Source organism: Ursus maritimus, unplaced genomic scaffold, assembly GCF_017311325.1.
Source record: "Ursus maritimus isolate PB19 unplaced genomic scaffold, ASM1731132v1 scaffold_19, whole genome shotgun sequence".
NCBI classification, from domain to species: domain Eukaryota; kingdom Metazoa; phylum Chordata; class Mammalia; order Carnivora; family Ursidae; genus Ursus; species Ursus maritimus.
In genome coordinates, this window is record NW_024424341.1 from 53892045 (window position 1) to 53909672 (window position 17628).

The following is a 17628-nucleotide window of genomic DNA, read 5'->3' on the forward strand; positions in this document are numbered from 1 at the left end:
TGATCCCAGGGTCGTGGGATCGAGCCCCCCATCGGGCTCCTCTGCTGGGAGCCTGCTTCTTCCTCTCCCACTCCCCCTGCTTGTGTTCCCTCTCTTGCTGGCTGTCTCTCTCTCTGTCAAATAAGTAAATAAAATCTTTAAAAAAAAAAATGATAGGGACCGAGAACGGATCCCTGGGTGGTTGCCAGAGGTGGGAGGGGGGAAACGTGCAACCGCAGAAGACCAGCATGAAGGGGTTTTGGTGGGTGATGGAAATCATTTGCAATGTGATTCTGGCGGTGGCGACAGAAAGGCTTATAGAACAGTCCACCGGAAAGAGTGAATTTTACTGCATGCAAATTTTTTAATAATTTTTTATTTGCCAGAGAGAGAGAGAAAGAGCACAAGCAGAGGGAGAAGCAGGCTCCCCACGGGAGCCCGATGTGGGGACTCCATCCCAGGACCCTGAGATCATGACCTGAGCCGAAGGGAGACACTTAACCGACTGAGCCACCCAGGCGTCCCCAATTTTTTAATAACACTTTAAAGGCCACATATTGTATGATCTCATTCCTATGACATTCTAGAAAAGCAAAACTATAGAGATTAAACACAAAACAAACAAACAAAAAAAAAAAAAAAACCAAATCAGTGGCTGCCAAAAACCGGGGATCCAGGGAGGATTTGACTGCAAAGGAGCACAGGGGTAGTTTTGGGGGGTGATGGAAATGTTCTGTATCTGGCTTGTGATACGATGATAGGACTATAAATTTTATCAGAACTTATCCAATGGTACACACTTAAAATGGATGCGTTTTATTGTATGTAAATGATACCTCAATAAAGTTGATTTTTTTAATAAAGTTGATTTTTTTTTAAAGATTTTATTTATTTATGTGACAGAGAGACAGCCAGTGAGAGAGGGAACACAGCAGGGGAGTGGGAGAGGAAGAAGCAGGCTCCCAGCGGAGGAGCCTGATGTGGGGCTCGATCCCAGAACGCCGGGATCACGCCCTGAGCCAAAGGCAGCCGCCTAACAACTGAGCTACCCAGGCACCCCTAATAAAATTGATTTTTGAAAGCTTATCTCCCCTTGCCCTTCCCTGGCCATGTGGGCTTAGGCAGAGCCCCTAACCTCTCTGTGCCTCAAGTAAAGGAGGGAGATGGAGTGGGGGGAGGAAATGGAATTCAGGGTGGGTGTTGAGGTCTCAGATCGCACCCATACATTTATAAATGAAACAGAAAGTCTTTGTGGGCCTTTAGGGCAGGACACAGACCTGAGCTGGTGACCAGGAATGGCTCCTGTGTCTCAGGAGGGCAGGTGCTGGACTGAGTTCTGTCAGGTCTTACCTGGGTCCCTTTGAACCACTGGGCACTCCTTGGTTGACCTAGAAAAGCCAGTGGAGCTATCCCTGGGTCCCGGAGGGACGGTATCAAGGGGCACAGTTCAGAGCATTGTAAGAAGGCCTTTTTCAAAAGGCAGATGGGGCTGACACACCCATTCCCTGAGGTCTCACCTGCTTGGGGCAGTGTTTGTTGGGTATACACAGCCCCAGCCCCGGGCACAGCCTCGCACAGAGGGAAGACTGGGCTGCCCCCCCAGACAGGGACACGACATCCCAGAACAGTTGGGGCTCTGGTGGGAGAACCCAGGAAGGGCACCCGACCCAGCCTATGGAGAGAAATCAGGGAGAGCCTCCTGGAGGAGAGGCTGCTGGAGTTGAGGCCCTGCTATGGCCCCTACGGCATGCCCTGGTTCAGATCTCAGAGGAAGAGGCATATTTTTGAGGCTGCCGAAAGGGTGTGTGTGGGGGCAGGAGGGTGGCAGGAGAGGCCGCTATTGAAAGCAGGGATGTAGGTGGGGGCAGAGCAGGAGGTAAGGCGGGAGGGAGGCGATGCCTGGTGCAGGGGGGAGGACTCCGTGGCAGGAGCCTGGACTTTCTCTAGCTGAGGCCAAGGTGGGAGCTGCTTCCCAGGATCCATCCACACGTGCGGGGAGGGAGGACAGGCGAGGGGAGGCCGTGGGGATGAGAAGTGGCGGCAACAGACCCCTCGGAGAATGTGAGCAAGGAAGGCCTTGTCCTCAGGCCTGCCCCAGACCCTTCCCACCCTGAGTCAGGGGGCCTTTGCCCCTAGAGCTTCCTCCTTTTTAAGACAGCGTGTCTGAGATTTGCCAAGAATGCATTTCTATCATTCTTCAGTTCCTAAGCCTCTCTGATCCCATCCTTCTTCGTTCTTAAATTCCATTGGTCTTTGCTCCTCACATTTCCACAATTTCAAGTTTCTCTGAGCCTTTGATCCTTTGATTCCAGGATTCATTCATTCTCTTTGCAATGATTTATCGAGGCTCTCTGCTGTTTTAGGGGCTGAGGATACGGAAAAGAACAAAATGGATAAGATTCCTGCCTCAGGGGAAACCGCACTTACCGAGCCCTCACCACGTGCGGGGCCCCATTAGAGGAGCACACGTGTAACGTGTTTAATCCTTCAGCCAACCGTGAGTTAGAGACCCCTTTCATCCCCATTACATGGATGAGGAAACCAGCCACAGGACTCCCAGAATGCCTCGTTCCAGAAAGTCTGGGACTCCAGAATTCTTTACGCTTTAAGATTTTAGGCTTCTAGAATTTTTCTTTAAGATTTTATCTATTTATTAGAGAGAGAGAGATCACGAGCAGGGGGGAAGGGTAGAGGGAGAAGCGGGCTTCCCGATGAGCAGGGAGCCTGATGCAGGACTAGATCCCAGGACCCCGGGACCATGACCTGAGCCAAAGGCAGACGCTTATCCCACGGAGCCACCCAGGCGCCCAGGGTTCTAGAAATTTTGTCGTGAAGATTCTGTTGTGCTTGGATTCAAGTAGACAATGGACAAAGGAAAAGGTACTCAACTTTGTGATTGAGCCAGGAATTGCAAATTAGAACCACCCTGAGATTCTTACACACACACACACACACACACACACACACACATATGCATGCAGGGTGACTCATATTTTAAAAGTCTGCCCAGAACTAGGGCTGGCAAGCATATGGGGCAAGTAGAACCCGCAGCAGACATCGGAAATGGGAGTAAAAATTGGTGTAGTCGGGACGCCTGGGTGGTTCAGTCAGTGAAGCATCTGCCTTCGGCTGGGTCATGATCCCAGGGTCCTGGGATCGAGTCCCGCTCTGGGCTCCTTGCTCAGCAGGGAGTCTGCTTCTCCCTCGGCCTGCTGCTCCCTCTGCTCATGCTCTCTCTCTCTCCCTCTCTCCAATAAATAAATAAAATCTTTTTTTTTTAAATGGTGCAATCACAGGGGAAAACTGGCCATAACTTGCACCGCTGGACATAGACCCATCGTCTGCCCCAGCCTCTGACAACTGCGCTCTTGGGGAATGCAGAAAAACGGGTGCTCACTGGCCTCGTCAAAAGAGTCATTCACGTGTCAAAATCACGCACGCGCCCATCAACAGGAGAATGAGTTGACGAACTGCGATATATCTTGCAAGAAAAATAGTCAACAGCCATGCAAACGAAGGCATTCCCATAGACGCAAGAATACGCACTCACCTCACGGGGATGCAATTGAGGGCAAAGAGCCACACCTTGCACGGTAAGATCCCTTTACTAAAAACACAAAACTGTAGTGGTCAGTTGTGTATTCGTAGGTGGCCAAAAGTATTTTAAAAAGCCATAAAACTATAAAAGAATATACGGGGCTACTTGGAGGGGAGGGCAAGTGTTATGATTTAGAAGAGGCACAAAGGGGCTTCGAAGGAACCGGCAAAACCATTCCTGACCACGACTAACTATTCCCTTTATAATGGGTCGTGAAATGGAACATTATTATTTTATGCAATGCCCCCCTTATATTTCATCACTTGAAAACACATAATTTTTTTTTAATTCTGCCATTCCACATCTTTCTGGTCCTCAGATGACTTGGTTCTGGGGGCAAGATTCCTGAGCCCCGAGGCAGGAGGGGGCAGCGAGAAGCCACGAGAGGAGAATTGGGATCTGAAACACACAATACGATTTGATTTTCCCAGAAGTGAGCAAATGTACTGTGACGATGTGTAACCACAGGAGGCCAGAGCGACAAGTTCCGAGGTGGCTGATGTCCAAAGTAGACACCACAAGCCACCCGCCACCCCCACCCACGCCTGCAGGGCACGGCCACGGGAGCCCCCGTTTATCCCATGTCTCACCAGCCAGAGCGAGGTGCCCGCGGGTACATTCTCACCAATGCCTGCTGCCAGCCCCACGCTTTTCAGACGTGCAAACAGCCTGCCCAGGGGAGCGGGGCTGAGGGGCGGCAGTGCTAGGGTTTGCTGCCGGCTGGTGACCCCATTCCACAAAGTGGGGTGCCGGAGACACACACCCCTGGTCCTCACTCTCCCAGGAAGGTGTTGGAGGGCGGGGGTGGCCCCCACTGGGATGGACGATGGCTGGGGACAGAGGATGTGAGTCCACCGCGGCCCTGGCTCAAATGAGGAAGAGCCTGGCGTGACCTCGGCTTTCCCAGGAGCCCAGGGAACTTTTGCATCTGTATTTTTAGGCCCTGGTGGCCGCAGGGGTGGTTGTGGTCTCAGACTGGGGAGATGCCAACTTCCAGGAAAAAGGCTGGCTTTTCAGGGAGGGTGCTGTCCCTTCCTCCGGGGTGGGCTCCGCACTGTGCCCTGGGGAGTGGGACTGGAAAGGTGGCGGTGTGCTCCAAGTTCATTGGCGAAGGCTTGTCCCATCTCAGGGAGTGGCTAGGCTGGTGGGAGAGAGATACTTCCCCACCTCAGGTCTCTAGCAGGCAGACAACAGCTCCCTCGCAGGGGAGGTATGAATTCATACCTCAGTTTTAATATTGGGGACAAGATTAATCTCACTCTCACAGCGCTCCCGGTACAATGGCCGATTCAAGCTACGCAACTGAGTGAGACAGTCTGATGGAGGAGGCAGGAGCCAGACTCCCTCTCAGGGAACTCTGGTATGATGGTGGAGGCATGCCCACTATCTTCAAGAAGCTCTAGTCTAGTCTAATATTCATCTGAATGTCCCCTGGAAGGGGGCAAAATGGCTCCCCTCCATTGAGAACCACTGTCCCCGACAGAGGAAGGCAACATGCCTGCTCGTCTCCAGGGAACTCCCAGTCTAACGAGACGCATCCCCCAGCCACCTACCCAGGGAGAGTTCTGGGTCTGATAAGAGAGGCATCACTCACTCTTAATCTAATCAGTAGAGATGTCACACCCTCCTTGTCAGGGAGATCCTGATCTGATGCGGAGAAAGAAGGCAGCTCAAATGCACCGCGAACTCCTACACTGATAGGGAACATGTCCCACCTCAGGCACCTCCCAGTCTGATGGTGGAGGTCTTCCTCCCACCCTTGGTGAGCCCTAGCTTGATGAAGGACGCAGGCTTCTTTCTTGTACATTCTCCCTCCTCCCTTGCCCACCCAATGAGGGCTCCCCCCACCTCTGTGGTGTACCCTACATCGGGGAGCTTCTGCAGGAGGACAACACGGTTCCCCAGCCCTGGGACTTCCCTTCATCAGTCAGCCCAAGACCAGGGCCCCCCGGGGGTCAGACATGGCTGCCCAGCAGCCCCTCAAGGCTCTCACAGTAACGACACCACCTGGCTCTTGAGCTTCCTGTGTGCCAGCCTTGCCCGGGGCTTTCCACACCTGACCCCGCCGGTGACCTACTCTGGGAAGGACGAGGTCCGTCCGCACCTTCCAGACCAGGCTCAGAGGGCACAGACTTGCCCCAGGCCACCTAGCCGGAAACTGGCAGAGTGGAAGGTAGACCCAGATGTGTCTCCCTCCCGATGGATGAGTATGACATATCCGTGGCAGGTAAGGGCGCCAAAGGCTTTCCTGNNNCTGCTGACTCACGGGGAGCCTCTCAGCCACCACATTACTCTTCGCCTGACTCAGAGGGGGAAACTGAGGCTCAGAGAGATCAGATGCTGCCCCGAAGCCACGCAGGCAGAGACAACACCCGCCCTCAGATTGTCTGACTCCCAAAGTCCACCCTCACGGATCTGGTCCACCAGAAAGCAGAGGCTTAGAGGCCAGAGAGCAAAAAGTTACGGAGAGCCATCCGTGAGGAAGGGAAGTGGGGAGGCGGGATTGGGTAGGGGGGAAGGAACCATCAGGCCACCACGTCAGCCCAAGGGGGAGCCCCTGCTGCAAAGACTGCCCGTTAGAGGAACCCCACAGTAGGCAGTGATGGCCAGAACCCCCTACCTCGCCTGGCTCTGACAATGGCCAGAGGCTGCCCAGGAAATGGTGTCCCCGACTGGCAAGCCGAGGTGGAACTTGAAGGAGCCAATTGTGAGAGGCTGTCAGCCAGCCATCTGCACGCCTGGCAGCCAAGCCACAAGTCTTCCCTTGAATCCAAGCAGCGTGTCTCTGTGGCACCCGCTCCCACACCTATATTAATAATAGCAATCGTGGAAAAATGATACCTCCCATTTACTGAGCGCTTAGCTCCTTACCAGCTTGAGCGGACGGACGTGCGTTAACTCCTCACAACAACCTCGTAAGGATTCACTGTTTTGTCCCCGTTTTATAGATGAGGACACTGAGGCTCAGAGTGGGTGAGTCACTTGCTCGGGGTCACACAGCTGGTAAGTGGCAGAGCTGGGATTCGAACCCAATGAGACAGTGAGCCCCCACTGACAGGTGGGGACGCTGAGGCCCAGCATGACACTGCCTACCATCTGTCTACCATCAGCTCCCTGGAACCCCTCTGACCTTCCCCAAACCCCCTCCCCTCCCCCCACCAACCCAGGGCAGATGCCAACAGCCACAGATCTCTCCCACCACATCACCTCCGTCTGATCAAGGCAGTGCACGGGGCAGAGGGTGTCTGGTCTCAGAGCCTGAGGAGAGATGTTGCAATCCTCTGACTCAGCGCCGTGCGTGCAGACCCAGCAAGAGGGAGAAAGGGGAAGATTGAGTCTTGGCCGCGGCCCCAGATGGGCTGATCCTGCCTGGTGCCAGGGCTTCCAGAAGCTGCCAAGGCCCCAGGGTGGGGAGGAACCAGGAGGTACAGGGCATGCTGCAGGAAGCTGGCCTGCATTCACCCCGGGGGGGGGGGGGGGGGGGGGGGGGTTGTGGGGGGGGGGGGGGGGGGGGGGGGGGGGGGGGGGGGTGCAGACCCAAAGCTGTGTGACCTTGGCCAGGGCCCTCCGGCTCCAGGCTCCTGTCTGTGTTCCTCTGCCTGTAAATTTGCTTGCTCTCCCCGAATCTCTCTTGAATGGAAATCTGTACCTTCCTGCTGCAATGTGACCTTCCCTCCATCAGCTCGACCTCCCTGCCTGTGCCTGTTGGTAGCAGAGGAACCCGCAGAGAGACTGTAGACCCCACAAACCTCCCACCACAATTTTGCCTTTTTGTGTCTGCATTTCCCCTTCTACACCCTTCCCGCCCGGGGTGGGGTGGGGGGACTGGAGTTAGAGAGGAGAGGTCTCTAACTGCGGCCTCTGAGACCGGCGGCCCCTCCCAGGTCAGCAGGTGCAGCAAGCAGGGTGCCAGGGACACAGACACTTGGCAGAAAATCTCAATCCTCCCTCCACTCCGTCCCTTGCCATACGACCCTGGGGCAGTGACTTCCCTCCCCGGTGCTTGCTTCTTTCTCTGTAAAACGGGGCTTTTTGTTGCATTTCCTCACAAGATGTCAAGAGAATTGAGTGGGCCAGTTCCCAGTGGGAGCTCAGCACGGAGTGAATGGGCCCATCTCGTCTCACCTCTGGATGGAGCGGGGTAACAAGGAAGGCCTGGCCTGAGGACTTAAGGCCAGCAGTATGGAGACAAGAACGGCCATCACGCATTCTCGCGTTCCTTCTGCACGCCGGGTCTCGGTCGGCTCAGCAATCCTGTGAGGCAGACGCTGTTATTACCCCCAACCATAGTCACACAAAGGCACAGAAAGGGAAAGCCACCTATCCAAGGCCACACAGCTAACACATGGCAGAGCTGGGCCCCAAACCCATGTCTCCAAGCCCAGCACAGGGAATCCTAATTTCCTCAATGAAATGGGTCCAGCTGTTGAGACTCTGTGATTAATTGATAATAATAATTATTACCGTTGTTCCTACGGTTATAATAAGACTAATAATAATTGCGGCCACATGGCATCCGGCACTTCCATACATCAGGCCCTGCGGGGTGGAAGCATTCGTTTCTTGATTTAGTCTGTTTTATGGATGAGGACGCCGAGGCCCCTTGAGGTTAAGTAAGAGCGTGGAGGTCACACGCCAATGAAGATAGAAGATAGGACTTGCACCCGGGCCTCGTCTGGGAGCAAAAATTGGGGCAGAAAAAGGCCCAGGAATTAAGCCGATGGGAACGTAGGGTCTGCCAGGCACGATTCTCCCCTCTGGAAGGCCCCCAAGATCAAGGAAGTTGCCCCAGGCCCACAGCCCTCTAGCTGGGCCTTCCTTCCCTCTCAGGACTTTGACCAGGTACGGTCTCGGTCCTTCCTTCCCCAGGAGGATGTGGGGGAGGATGAGAAGGGAAGAAGCAGCAGGAAGCTGGAGATTTGGACAGATACAAAGGGCAGCCTGCGTGAGGGAAAGTGGTTAGACTCGATGTAGGACTTCCGGGCTTTCTCTGGGAAGTTTCTGGGACTCATCCAGGGGCTGCCCCTGCCAGCAGGGGGCCTCCAGAGCTCAAGCCCAGAGAGGGGAGACCCTAGTTCTCCCCTCCTGGGGCACAGGGAGTCAGGGGGGAAAGGAGGGGGCAGCCATCCTGGTTCCGCATCCTCCATTCCCGACACTGGAGGGAGGCGGTTGTGGGAGCTGGGACTTTCCTGAGCCGTAGAAGATTCTGGGAAATTAGACAGCTGCAGGGCGGGGCTGACTCCAGACCTCCCTTCTCTTCCCTTCCCTCAGTCCCTGCTTGGTCCCAAGCACGCCTCTCTTCCCTCTGCCCCCAAGGAGGCCCTCTTCAAACTGCTCCTCCTCCCTCAGACCATGTTTTCCATCTTCAGACCCTCAGGTCTTCACCCTCAAATCTCCCCCCCCCCTCCCCCTCCAACTCTCTCCTCCTCCCTCAGAGCGGCTCTCCTCACTTGGTCTTTCTCAGACTTCCTCAGACAGTGTCCCCTCCTTCAGACCTCCTTCCCCTCTCTCAGACCCTCCTCCCTCAGACATTCATCCTCTCCCTCAGCCTCTCACCTCCTCCCTCCGATCTTTTGTCTCTCCCTTCTCCCCCTCCCTTAGACCATTTATTTCTCTCAGACCTGTTTTCCTCCTTCAGAGCCTCCTCCCTCAGACTTTATCCCTCATCCATCCTCAGACTAAGAACTCCCAGCACTCTCTCTCTCTCAGCCCTTCCAAACCCCCTCTGGGCCAAGCGCAGACACCGTCCCCCCCCATCCCCAGTCCTGCCTAGACCCAAAGCCATTGCCCCACCTGCTATAGGGAGACAGGGAGTAGGAGGAACTTGGGTGTCCTTCCAACCCTACCTCCTAGGGTCACCACCTTGACAAGCCCCGCCCCTCTGAGGTTCAGCTTCCCCTTTTGTGCAGTGGGGCCGTTCTCCATATAGGACCCGGGTGCTGTCCGAGAGTCCCCACAGGCGAGGACTTTGTGGACGAGAACAGCAGCACCCAAACTTTCCAACCTAATTCCTTCACTTGAAGCTCCCCCAACATGGGGAGGCAGGGGATGACACTGGCCCCATTTACCAGAAGACCAAACTGAGTCTGAGGACAAAGGACTTGTTTGAGGTCCCACAGGGAGTGAGAGGTGGAAGTGGGATTTGGGCCCAGGTCTTGGCCCCAAACCTTTCCCTATTACAGTGGCTAAGGAGGGGTTGGGGGGGACCCAGACAGAGGCAGAAAGGAGAGGGGGGAAGGGGGGGAGGCTCTCTCTGCCCACAGCTGCTCCTCACATCCCTGGTTAACCGTCCACAGGGGTGGGGCCGGAGTCGCGGGCAAAGTCCCTTCCTGGGGACCGGAGCCCCACACCGACTTTCAGGGTCCCAGACAGACGCTGCGAGGGAGACAGAGACACAGACAGAGACTGGGAGACAAAAAGAGAGAGGAGGCGGGGCCGGAGACGGGGAGAGGGAGGCCAGGGGTGAATGGAGGGACAGGGTTGCAGAGACAAGGGGAGACACAAAGAGAACCAGGAGGACCGGCGTGGCTCCTGAACAGATCTGGGGTGCAGCCCCCATTCTGTGCGCCACCCACCCCTTGATCCCCAAAACCTCCCCCTTGGCCTCCCGTAACTCAGTGACCCGGACTCAACCCCAGCGACGGCCCCGCCTCAAGGGAAATCCGGGAAAGCCCCGCGCCGCCGGGGCCCCTCCCCGGGGCGGAGAGAAGAGCGGCAGGGGAGGGGACCCGGAAAAGGCCCGCCTCTGCCCCTCCCCGCCCACCAGCTCCAGCCTGCCTCTGAGTCATGCCCCCAACCCGCCCGGCCTGTTCCCCACCCACCAACCCCGCCCGGAGGGGAGGGGAGTGTGGGGGAGAAGGGGTAGCCAGACTGCCACCCCCCCCCACCCCCACCCCAGCCCGGGCTGTGGTCGCCGGGTCTCTGGTTTGTGTCTCCGCGTCTCTTGCTCTCCGTCTCTCTTTCCCTTGGTCTCTCACGATCTCTTCGCCCAGAAGCTCAAGCTGGGTGTAGGGATCCCTCGGGGACAGACACGCTCAGTGTTTCTCTGGGCACTTCCCCACCGCACCCCAACCCCAGCCAAGTTCAGACCCACGGTCGGGACACCTGGAGGAGGCAGAGATGGCGACAGGGCAGGCAGAGGGATAGTGTGCCTGGGCTCCTGCCGAGGGCAGTCCCTGACCTGGGTGCGTCTTTTTTCCTCCCGCAAAGGAGGAAACGGCTCAGCGAAGGGAAGTGCCTGGCCAAGGTCACCCGGCGAGGAAGTAAGTGGGAGACGGGACTCGAACCCGCGCCCTAGTGAGCCCAGGGCCTCCCGGAATCCCTCTCCTAGGGGAGAGGCAAAGGGCAGACAGCACTCGAGAGCCAGAGAGATAGTGAGAGACAAAGAGACAAGAGAGACAGAGATAGCTAGACCCAGAAGCCACCTAGCCAGACCGGAGAGTCAGAGACAGAGTCAGACTCAGAGATACAGAGAGACAGACAAATAGCCAGAGAGACCAAAACACTGAGGCAGCGACTGAGAGAGGCCCAAAGCCGCAGGGGTGGGGACCCCCGGCGCCTGACCCCGCCTCCGGTCCCCCCCACCCCCGCCCCCCGCCGGGGCCTGGCCGCCGGGGGCGCCGCGGGGTCGGGAGGGGGCGGGCGCGGGGCGCGGCGCGGGCGGGACGCTCGGCGAGCCGCACGGCGAGGCGGCGGGAGCGGCGGCGGGTCCAGGAAACCCCTGGGACGGACGGGTGGCCCCGGGGGGGCCGGGGGCGGGGAGGCGGGCGACCGGCACCGCCCCGGCTGACAAAAGTCCCTTCAGTTCAGCCGGCGGCAGGGGAAGTCCCGGCGCCCGGCGCAGCCACCCTCCCGTGCAGCCGAGCCGAGCCGCGCTCCGGCCGCCCGCTCGGCCGCCGTCTCCGGCGGCCCCATGCCCCGATGCCCCGCGGGGGCCATGGACGAGGGGCCCGTGGACCTGCGCACCCGGCCCAAGGCCGCCGGGCCCCCCGGCGCAGCGCTGCCGCTCCGCAAGCGCCCGCTGCGCGCGCCCTCCCCGGAACCCGCTGCCCCCCGCGGCGCCGCGGGCCCAGTTGTCCCCCCGGATCCCCTAGGCGGCGGCTCCGACTCCCCGGCGGTCCCCGCCGCCCCCCACGGACTGGCCCGGCCAGAGGCGCTTTACTACCAGGGTGAGTGGCTCCCAAGGGTCCTGGCCAGGTGGGGGTCAGACAGGGCATAGGGTCACCGGAGCCGGGGACCAGAGTTCAGGACGCAAATACAGGGGCTCCCAAGGAGCTGAGAGGCAGGGGGACAGAATCCAAGGTCCCAAGGACACAGATATGGGGTTCCTGGGGAGCAGGGAAGGGGCAGGGCCTGAGGTCCCAGGGACACACTTATGGGAAGATCGGGAAGCAGTGCCTTGGGACACAGATATGGGGGGTCCCAGGACCTGGGTGTCAGGAGGCTCTGGGGGACAGAGCCCAAAGTCAGAAAGCCACAGATATGGGGATCCAGGGGACAGTGCCTAGCAGTACAGATATGAAAGTCTCCAGGAATCAAGGGGGCAGAGCCTGTAGTCCCAAGAACACAGAGTTATAACCTCTTTAGAACCCAGATATCTAGGATTATGAGGACTTAGTGCTCAGGCCCAAGAAATTGGGGTTCTTGGCTTCCAGATAGGTGGTGTCAAAGGGAGTCAGGGAAACAGCGACTCGGGTTCTAAGACAGATATTAGGGACGTCAGCATACCAGAATCTCAGGAACCATGATATCAGGGAACAGTGGGAATCAGGAGAACAGAGTTGGGAGTTTTACGCACCCCAATATCTGGAATCACAAGGATGCAAGGAAACAGACCCAGATATTGGGGGTCCTGAGGAGCCAGTAGGACAGATCTGGGGTTCTGGACACCCAGTTATGTACGGTCACACAGGCTCAGGGTCTCATCTGAGGTCAGGAAATCAGGTGGTCACAAAGTCAAGGCTTGGGGATGGAGGGTTCTAGGAATGGAGGACAGGACCGCGGAATTCTGGGACTGCAGGATTTAGGGCCAGGATGAAGAATTCAGGGGTGTTCAGGCAACAGGCTGCAGGACACCAAGGCCTGGTACTGGAATATGAGGACGTGCAAACCTGGGGGTGCACAGATGGGGGCCCCAAGGATCAGGAGATGACAGAAGGCCAAACACCATTCTCCCCATCCTGTCTCAAGGATGGGGCGTCCCCTACCACAGCTGTGCCCACATCACCCATCCCTGAGTGACCCCAAAGCTGCAGAGAGCCCATGCCTATTGTCTCCAGACTTTGTCCCAGTTCCTGCACCACCCACCCCATCAGAGTACAGCGGTTAGAAAGCCTCAGGGTGTCCATCGGGAGGCCTGCCACTGCCGCCTCCCCTTTCCCATTCCCTGGATGAGAACCCAGGCCTCAGTTTTCCCCATCTGTGTGATGGGTGGAAATGGCTTCGACTGCTGCCATGGTTGGCGTCTGACTCCACTTCTCTCTCCTTCTGACCTACCCTTCTCCCCAACTCTCTACACAGTCACCCCACACCCTACACCCAGTGCTTTATCCATTCTTACCTCCTTCAGCCACAAATCTACTCAGCAGACAGGCCCTGGGGTCCCCCTGCTGGGTGATGATGGGGGTCAGGGCCGTCCTTAAAGGACTCTGCCTAGTAGGAGATGGGGAGTCAGATAAGTGAAGAGATAAATGACAGCAACAGTGACCAGGGCTCATGGGGGGGATGGGGAAGGGCGAAGCTACCTGAGCCCAGATGTATGTGGAAGCCCAGTTTGTCTTGGGCCTTTAGGGTCTGGTAACACATGCAAAAAGGATCTAGAAAAAGGGGGCAGGTGCTACAGCAGATGCGAAGGCCTGGAGGTAGGGGTGGGTTGAGGGTCTGCGGGCCTGGCCTCACCCATGTCCTTCCTCTGTCCAGGACCTTTACTGCCCATATACCCCACCCCGACTATGGGCTCCCTCTTTCCTCTCCTGAACCTGCCTACACCCCTGTACCCCATGGTGTGCTCCATGGAACACCCCTTGTCGGCTGACATCGCCGTGGCCACCCGTGCAGATGAGGACGGAGACACGTGAGTAAAGCCCCCCCACCATAAATGGGGGACCCAGCCCTCCACACTCATCACCCACCCCAACACAGGGACACTCGGCTTGGGCTTCCGAGTTTTCTCAATATGAGTTAGAGTCCTATCTCCACAGCTGGCTGTGACTTGGAGCAAGGCTTCACCTCCCCGCCCCCCCCCCCGCTCTGTGCCTCAGTTTCCTCTTCTGAAAAACGGGTGATCTGAGAGCACTTACCCCCTAGGACTGTTTTTGAAGCAGGGGGCTTCAAAATTTTTATCAAAATCCAAACATGAGAGGGGCGCCTGGCTGGTTCAGTCAGTAGAGCATTCAGTTCTGTGATCTTAGGGTCGTGAGTTCGAGCTCCACGTTGGGTATAGAGATTACTTTTTAAAAATAAAATGATAAAATATACCCAAAGATACCCAAGAATTCTTTTAAAAAATCCAAACATGCAGAAGATGTTTCATTGATTTGTTATGTGAATTCTGCATGTTAAGCTCTTAGCACTGAGCCTGGTAGGTAGGTTATAAGTGCTCCATACATATGAATTAATATTATTGTTATTATTACTTCATGTTAAACCCAGCACACGTCCACACATAGAAGCTTGGAATAAAAACTGCACAGAGCAAGAGTCACCCTTCTAGATGGGATCTACTCTGTATTTTCTATTCTAATCTGTTTCCCTGTTTCCTGGTCATAGAGGTCAGTCAATTAATTGGCCGATCCCTTTAAACTGATTTCACAAATCCCGGAGTTGATCGCCTGCAGTTTGGAGATGTGCCCTTGAGGCTGCTGAGAACCCCTGCGGGGGAAGGTTCCGCTGTGTGCGCAGCACACAGTAAGCGCTCAGCACAGTTGACCATGACGATTATTATTTTATCCACCCGGTTTTGAATCTCAGCTGGCCACTTTCTCACCCCTCTCTGCCAGAGCCCACCCCCCCCCCAAAAAAAACAACCCAAGAACCAGAAGCATGTGAAAGTCTGTGAGGCAGACAAGAGATCACTTCTATAAAGTGCCTATCTGGGAATTGGTAGGGATGGAATGGACAGGCTCACTGCGGCAGAAAAAGGGGGGCCTCCATTACTGGCCAACTTGGTGACTTCACATCCCTCAGCCTCAGTGCCCCTTTCTGGAAATCGGGGCTCATATAGGACCTATCAAAATTAGGGTTCAGTGCAGTGATGTCCCCACACAGATAACAAAGAACAGGGCCAGGCCCTCCTCGCAGGGGAGTTGGGGGGGGGGGCTGTTCTCACAGAGCTCCCCGGGTGCTTGTAGGCCGTTCTGTGAGTCCAAGCAGGAGAAAGTGCCTGAGACACCTAAAAGGCTGAATAAAACTAGTTCCCTCCCACTCTGGGTACCTCTGGGGTCATCTGTGAAATAGATTTTAATTTGTTTCTGCCCCCAGGGATGATTTGTTTGCAGCCTGTGAACGCAGGGTGGAGAAGGGGACCTGGCACACCAGTCTCAAATCCTGCGCCCCACCCGCCCTCCCCCGTTGTCCCCCCCTTCCCCCTCCCCTCCAAAGCAAACACTTCAGCCTCAGCTGCCTGTTGGGGGAAATCCCTTCCCGCAGAACTTGACCGCAGCCCAGCTGCTCTGCCTCCCCCCACGTCAGCAGCCGTCACTCACTCGCAGCCTCCCCCTCCTGGCGTTCAGTCTAACCTTAACCCCTTCCGCTGGGGCCGAGACTTTACCGGAATGGACAGCTGGCTGGCCTGGCGGTGGGGGAGGGGGACACGCTAAGTCTGGGGCCCCAAAGCAGCAAAGCTTTAGTTGGGAGCCTGAACTTCTAGGGACTCAAGAGAGCGAGAAGAATCTCGGGGCATCTGGACCCTCAAGAGGTCAGGCACTAGAGATCTGGGTCTCCGAGAGAGAGGGGAGGTGTTCCACAGAGCAGAGGCCCGGGTACTGTATTCCTTGACCCCTGGGGACTTAAGGAACGGGGTACAGAGCAGTTTGGGGGATCTATAACTCACAGGGCCTGGGGAAGCTGGTATCCGCAAAGAGTTAGGGCACCGTATAACGGGGTCCTACGAGATCTCGGGGCTGGATGCCGGGATATGGGGGCGAGGGAGCCAGCTGGAGTCTGAGCCCTGAAGGGTGGCGTTCCAGAGGGGTCCTTAGGCTGGAAAACTTAGGGTCCTCCCCCCCAGGGAAGCTTGGTCTTTTGGTTGGCCTCCCTCCTGCTCCACCCCACGCGAGGATGGAAGTGGGGGTACCGGGGGTGGCCGGGGTAGATCCCCGGCGGGAGGCTTCCCTCCCCCGGGAGCAGGAAGCGGAGCCCCGCCCAGCAGACCTGTTACTGGAAGTCCGAGGGCTGGGCCGCCCCTCCCGTCCCCACTTCCTCCAGCCCCGCCCCACCCCCTGCAGCCCGCGCGTTTATGGGAACTCAGGCCTGGACGGTTTCTCTGAAATCATTCGCTCCCTCTGCCCTCACTTAACCCCGCCCGCCCCGAGAGGGACCCAGGCCAGGCTTCCTGGGAGAAGGAGGGAGGGAAGAGAGCCTTTCTCCGGGCCCCCGCCTCCCGCCCCCGCCCCCACCCAGGTCCGGCCCCTCCCCCAACATTTTCGTTTTAAATTTGGTTTTCACGGGTCAGAATTTCCAGGTTCAGCATTTCACCTGCAGGGATCCTCGTAGGAGGTGGGCGCTACTGTGGGCTAGAGGGTCCGGAGGAGAAAACCGGAGGGCCACGTGACTTTGCTCCAGCACACGCAGGGAGGGAGGGTTGCAGCCCAACCTGCACCCCTGGCCTGCTTACCCCCCCAAAGCCGCCACCACCCCCGGGGTTGAGGGAGAGGTTGCTGCAGGATCTCGCTACCCCCACCAAAGCACTTAGGGAGCTGGTCTACCATGTGGATCCTGGAAGCACATTCCACAGTGGGGAGAACCACTGTTCACCTGCCTTAGCAAGGCTCTGGTTAGTAAGAGGCAGTGGTGGGTGAGAAAGTCGTTCCCCAGTAAATGGACATCAAGAGAACGTTGTGCAGCCTGTATGTATGCGGTCACCCTATTAAGCTCAGTGCTAATGTCCCCCCCCCCAACACACACACACACACAGTCATCCCAGATTGCGCTCAGCTCTAACTGGCTCTTCCAGGTTGGCAGCTATGGGAAGGAACCTGAAGTTTATTGGGAAATGTTCTCCAGATCAAGACCAATGGGGATGAAAGAAGCAGGATTGGGCAGAAATTGAGCTGCTGGGAGTCTCAGCAGGGCCTTAGCTGCTCTATGGGGAATGGAGCAGCTGCAGTGGCCTTTAGAGACGGGGCCAGAAGGCCAGGCCCTCTATGCCAGCACTGACCAGTCACTGAATGCCATGGGATGGCAGCTGCCCACCCCCTGCCCCGGCTCCTGACCCGGGCAAGCAGTGCTTTTCAGTGGAGGGTAATTCCCAGAGGGAGCTGAGAGCTGACAACCTTCCCAGAAGCTGGGGGAGTGAGCCCTTCGGTCCGGAAGGGGGGATCTGGGTCGTGCAGCCCGGCCGTCCGGAACAATGACTCCATCCCAGTACATCCCACCTCCCCTTTGGGTGAAAATCCCTCCAAATAAATGCTCTGGGGTTGGAGACCTAATGCGACTTGCAGTCACAAGTGCTGGAGAGAACTTGCCACTCACGTCACAGATGAGCAAGCTGGGGCCCAGGAGAGAAAAGGGAGCGTGCCCGCCAGCCCCAAGGATGGCCAGGCATCACTGTGATGGAGTCGATTATTAAGGGCCTGTTTGTGGAGCACCTGCTCAGCCCCAGCCTCGCTCCTGCGCACCAGGCAGGGACCAAAGCAGACAAAACGCCCTGCCCGGGTGGTGCTGACATTCTAGAAGGGGAGATTCAGACAGGAAACAAGCAAACTGTACAATGTCGGGTGATGATGTGGAGGAAAATTAAGCAGAGGAGGGAGGGGAAGGGGAGTGAACCGTGGCCACACCATTTTGGCAGAGGCCCAAATGAGGGGAGCAAGTCGTGCAGATGATCGGTGGGG

General features: G+C 57.0%; 1 protein-coding gene across 1 annotated transcript in view; it reads left to right on the forward strand.

Moving 5' to 3' along the window:
• The first annotated feature begins 11474 nt into the window (after positions 1 to 11474).
• The window catches only part of BCL3 (BCL3 transcription coactivator), an 11408-nt gene continuing 5254 nt past the window's right edge, over positions 11475 to 17628 (forward strand). Inside the window, exons 1-2 of the mRNA XM_040634131.1 lie at positions 11475 to 11745; positions 13496 to 13649. Of these exons, the coding sequence (XP_040490065.1) occupies positions 11490 to 11745; positions 13496 to 13649 (410 nt within the window). The 5' untranslated portion in view covers positions 11475 to 11489. The remainder of the gene's footprint in view (positions 11746 to 13495; positions 13650 to 17628) is intronic.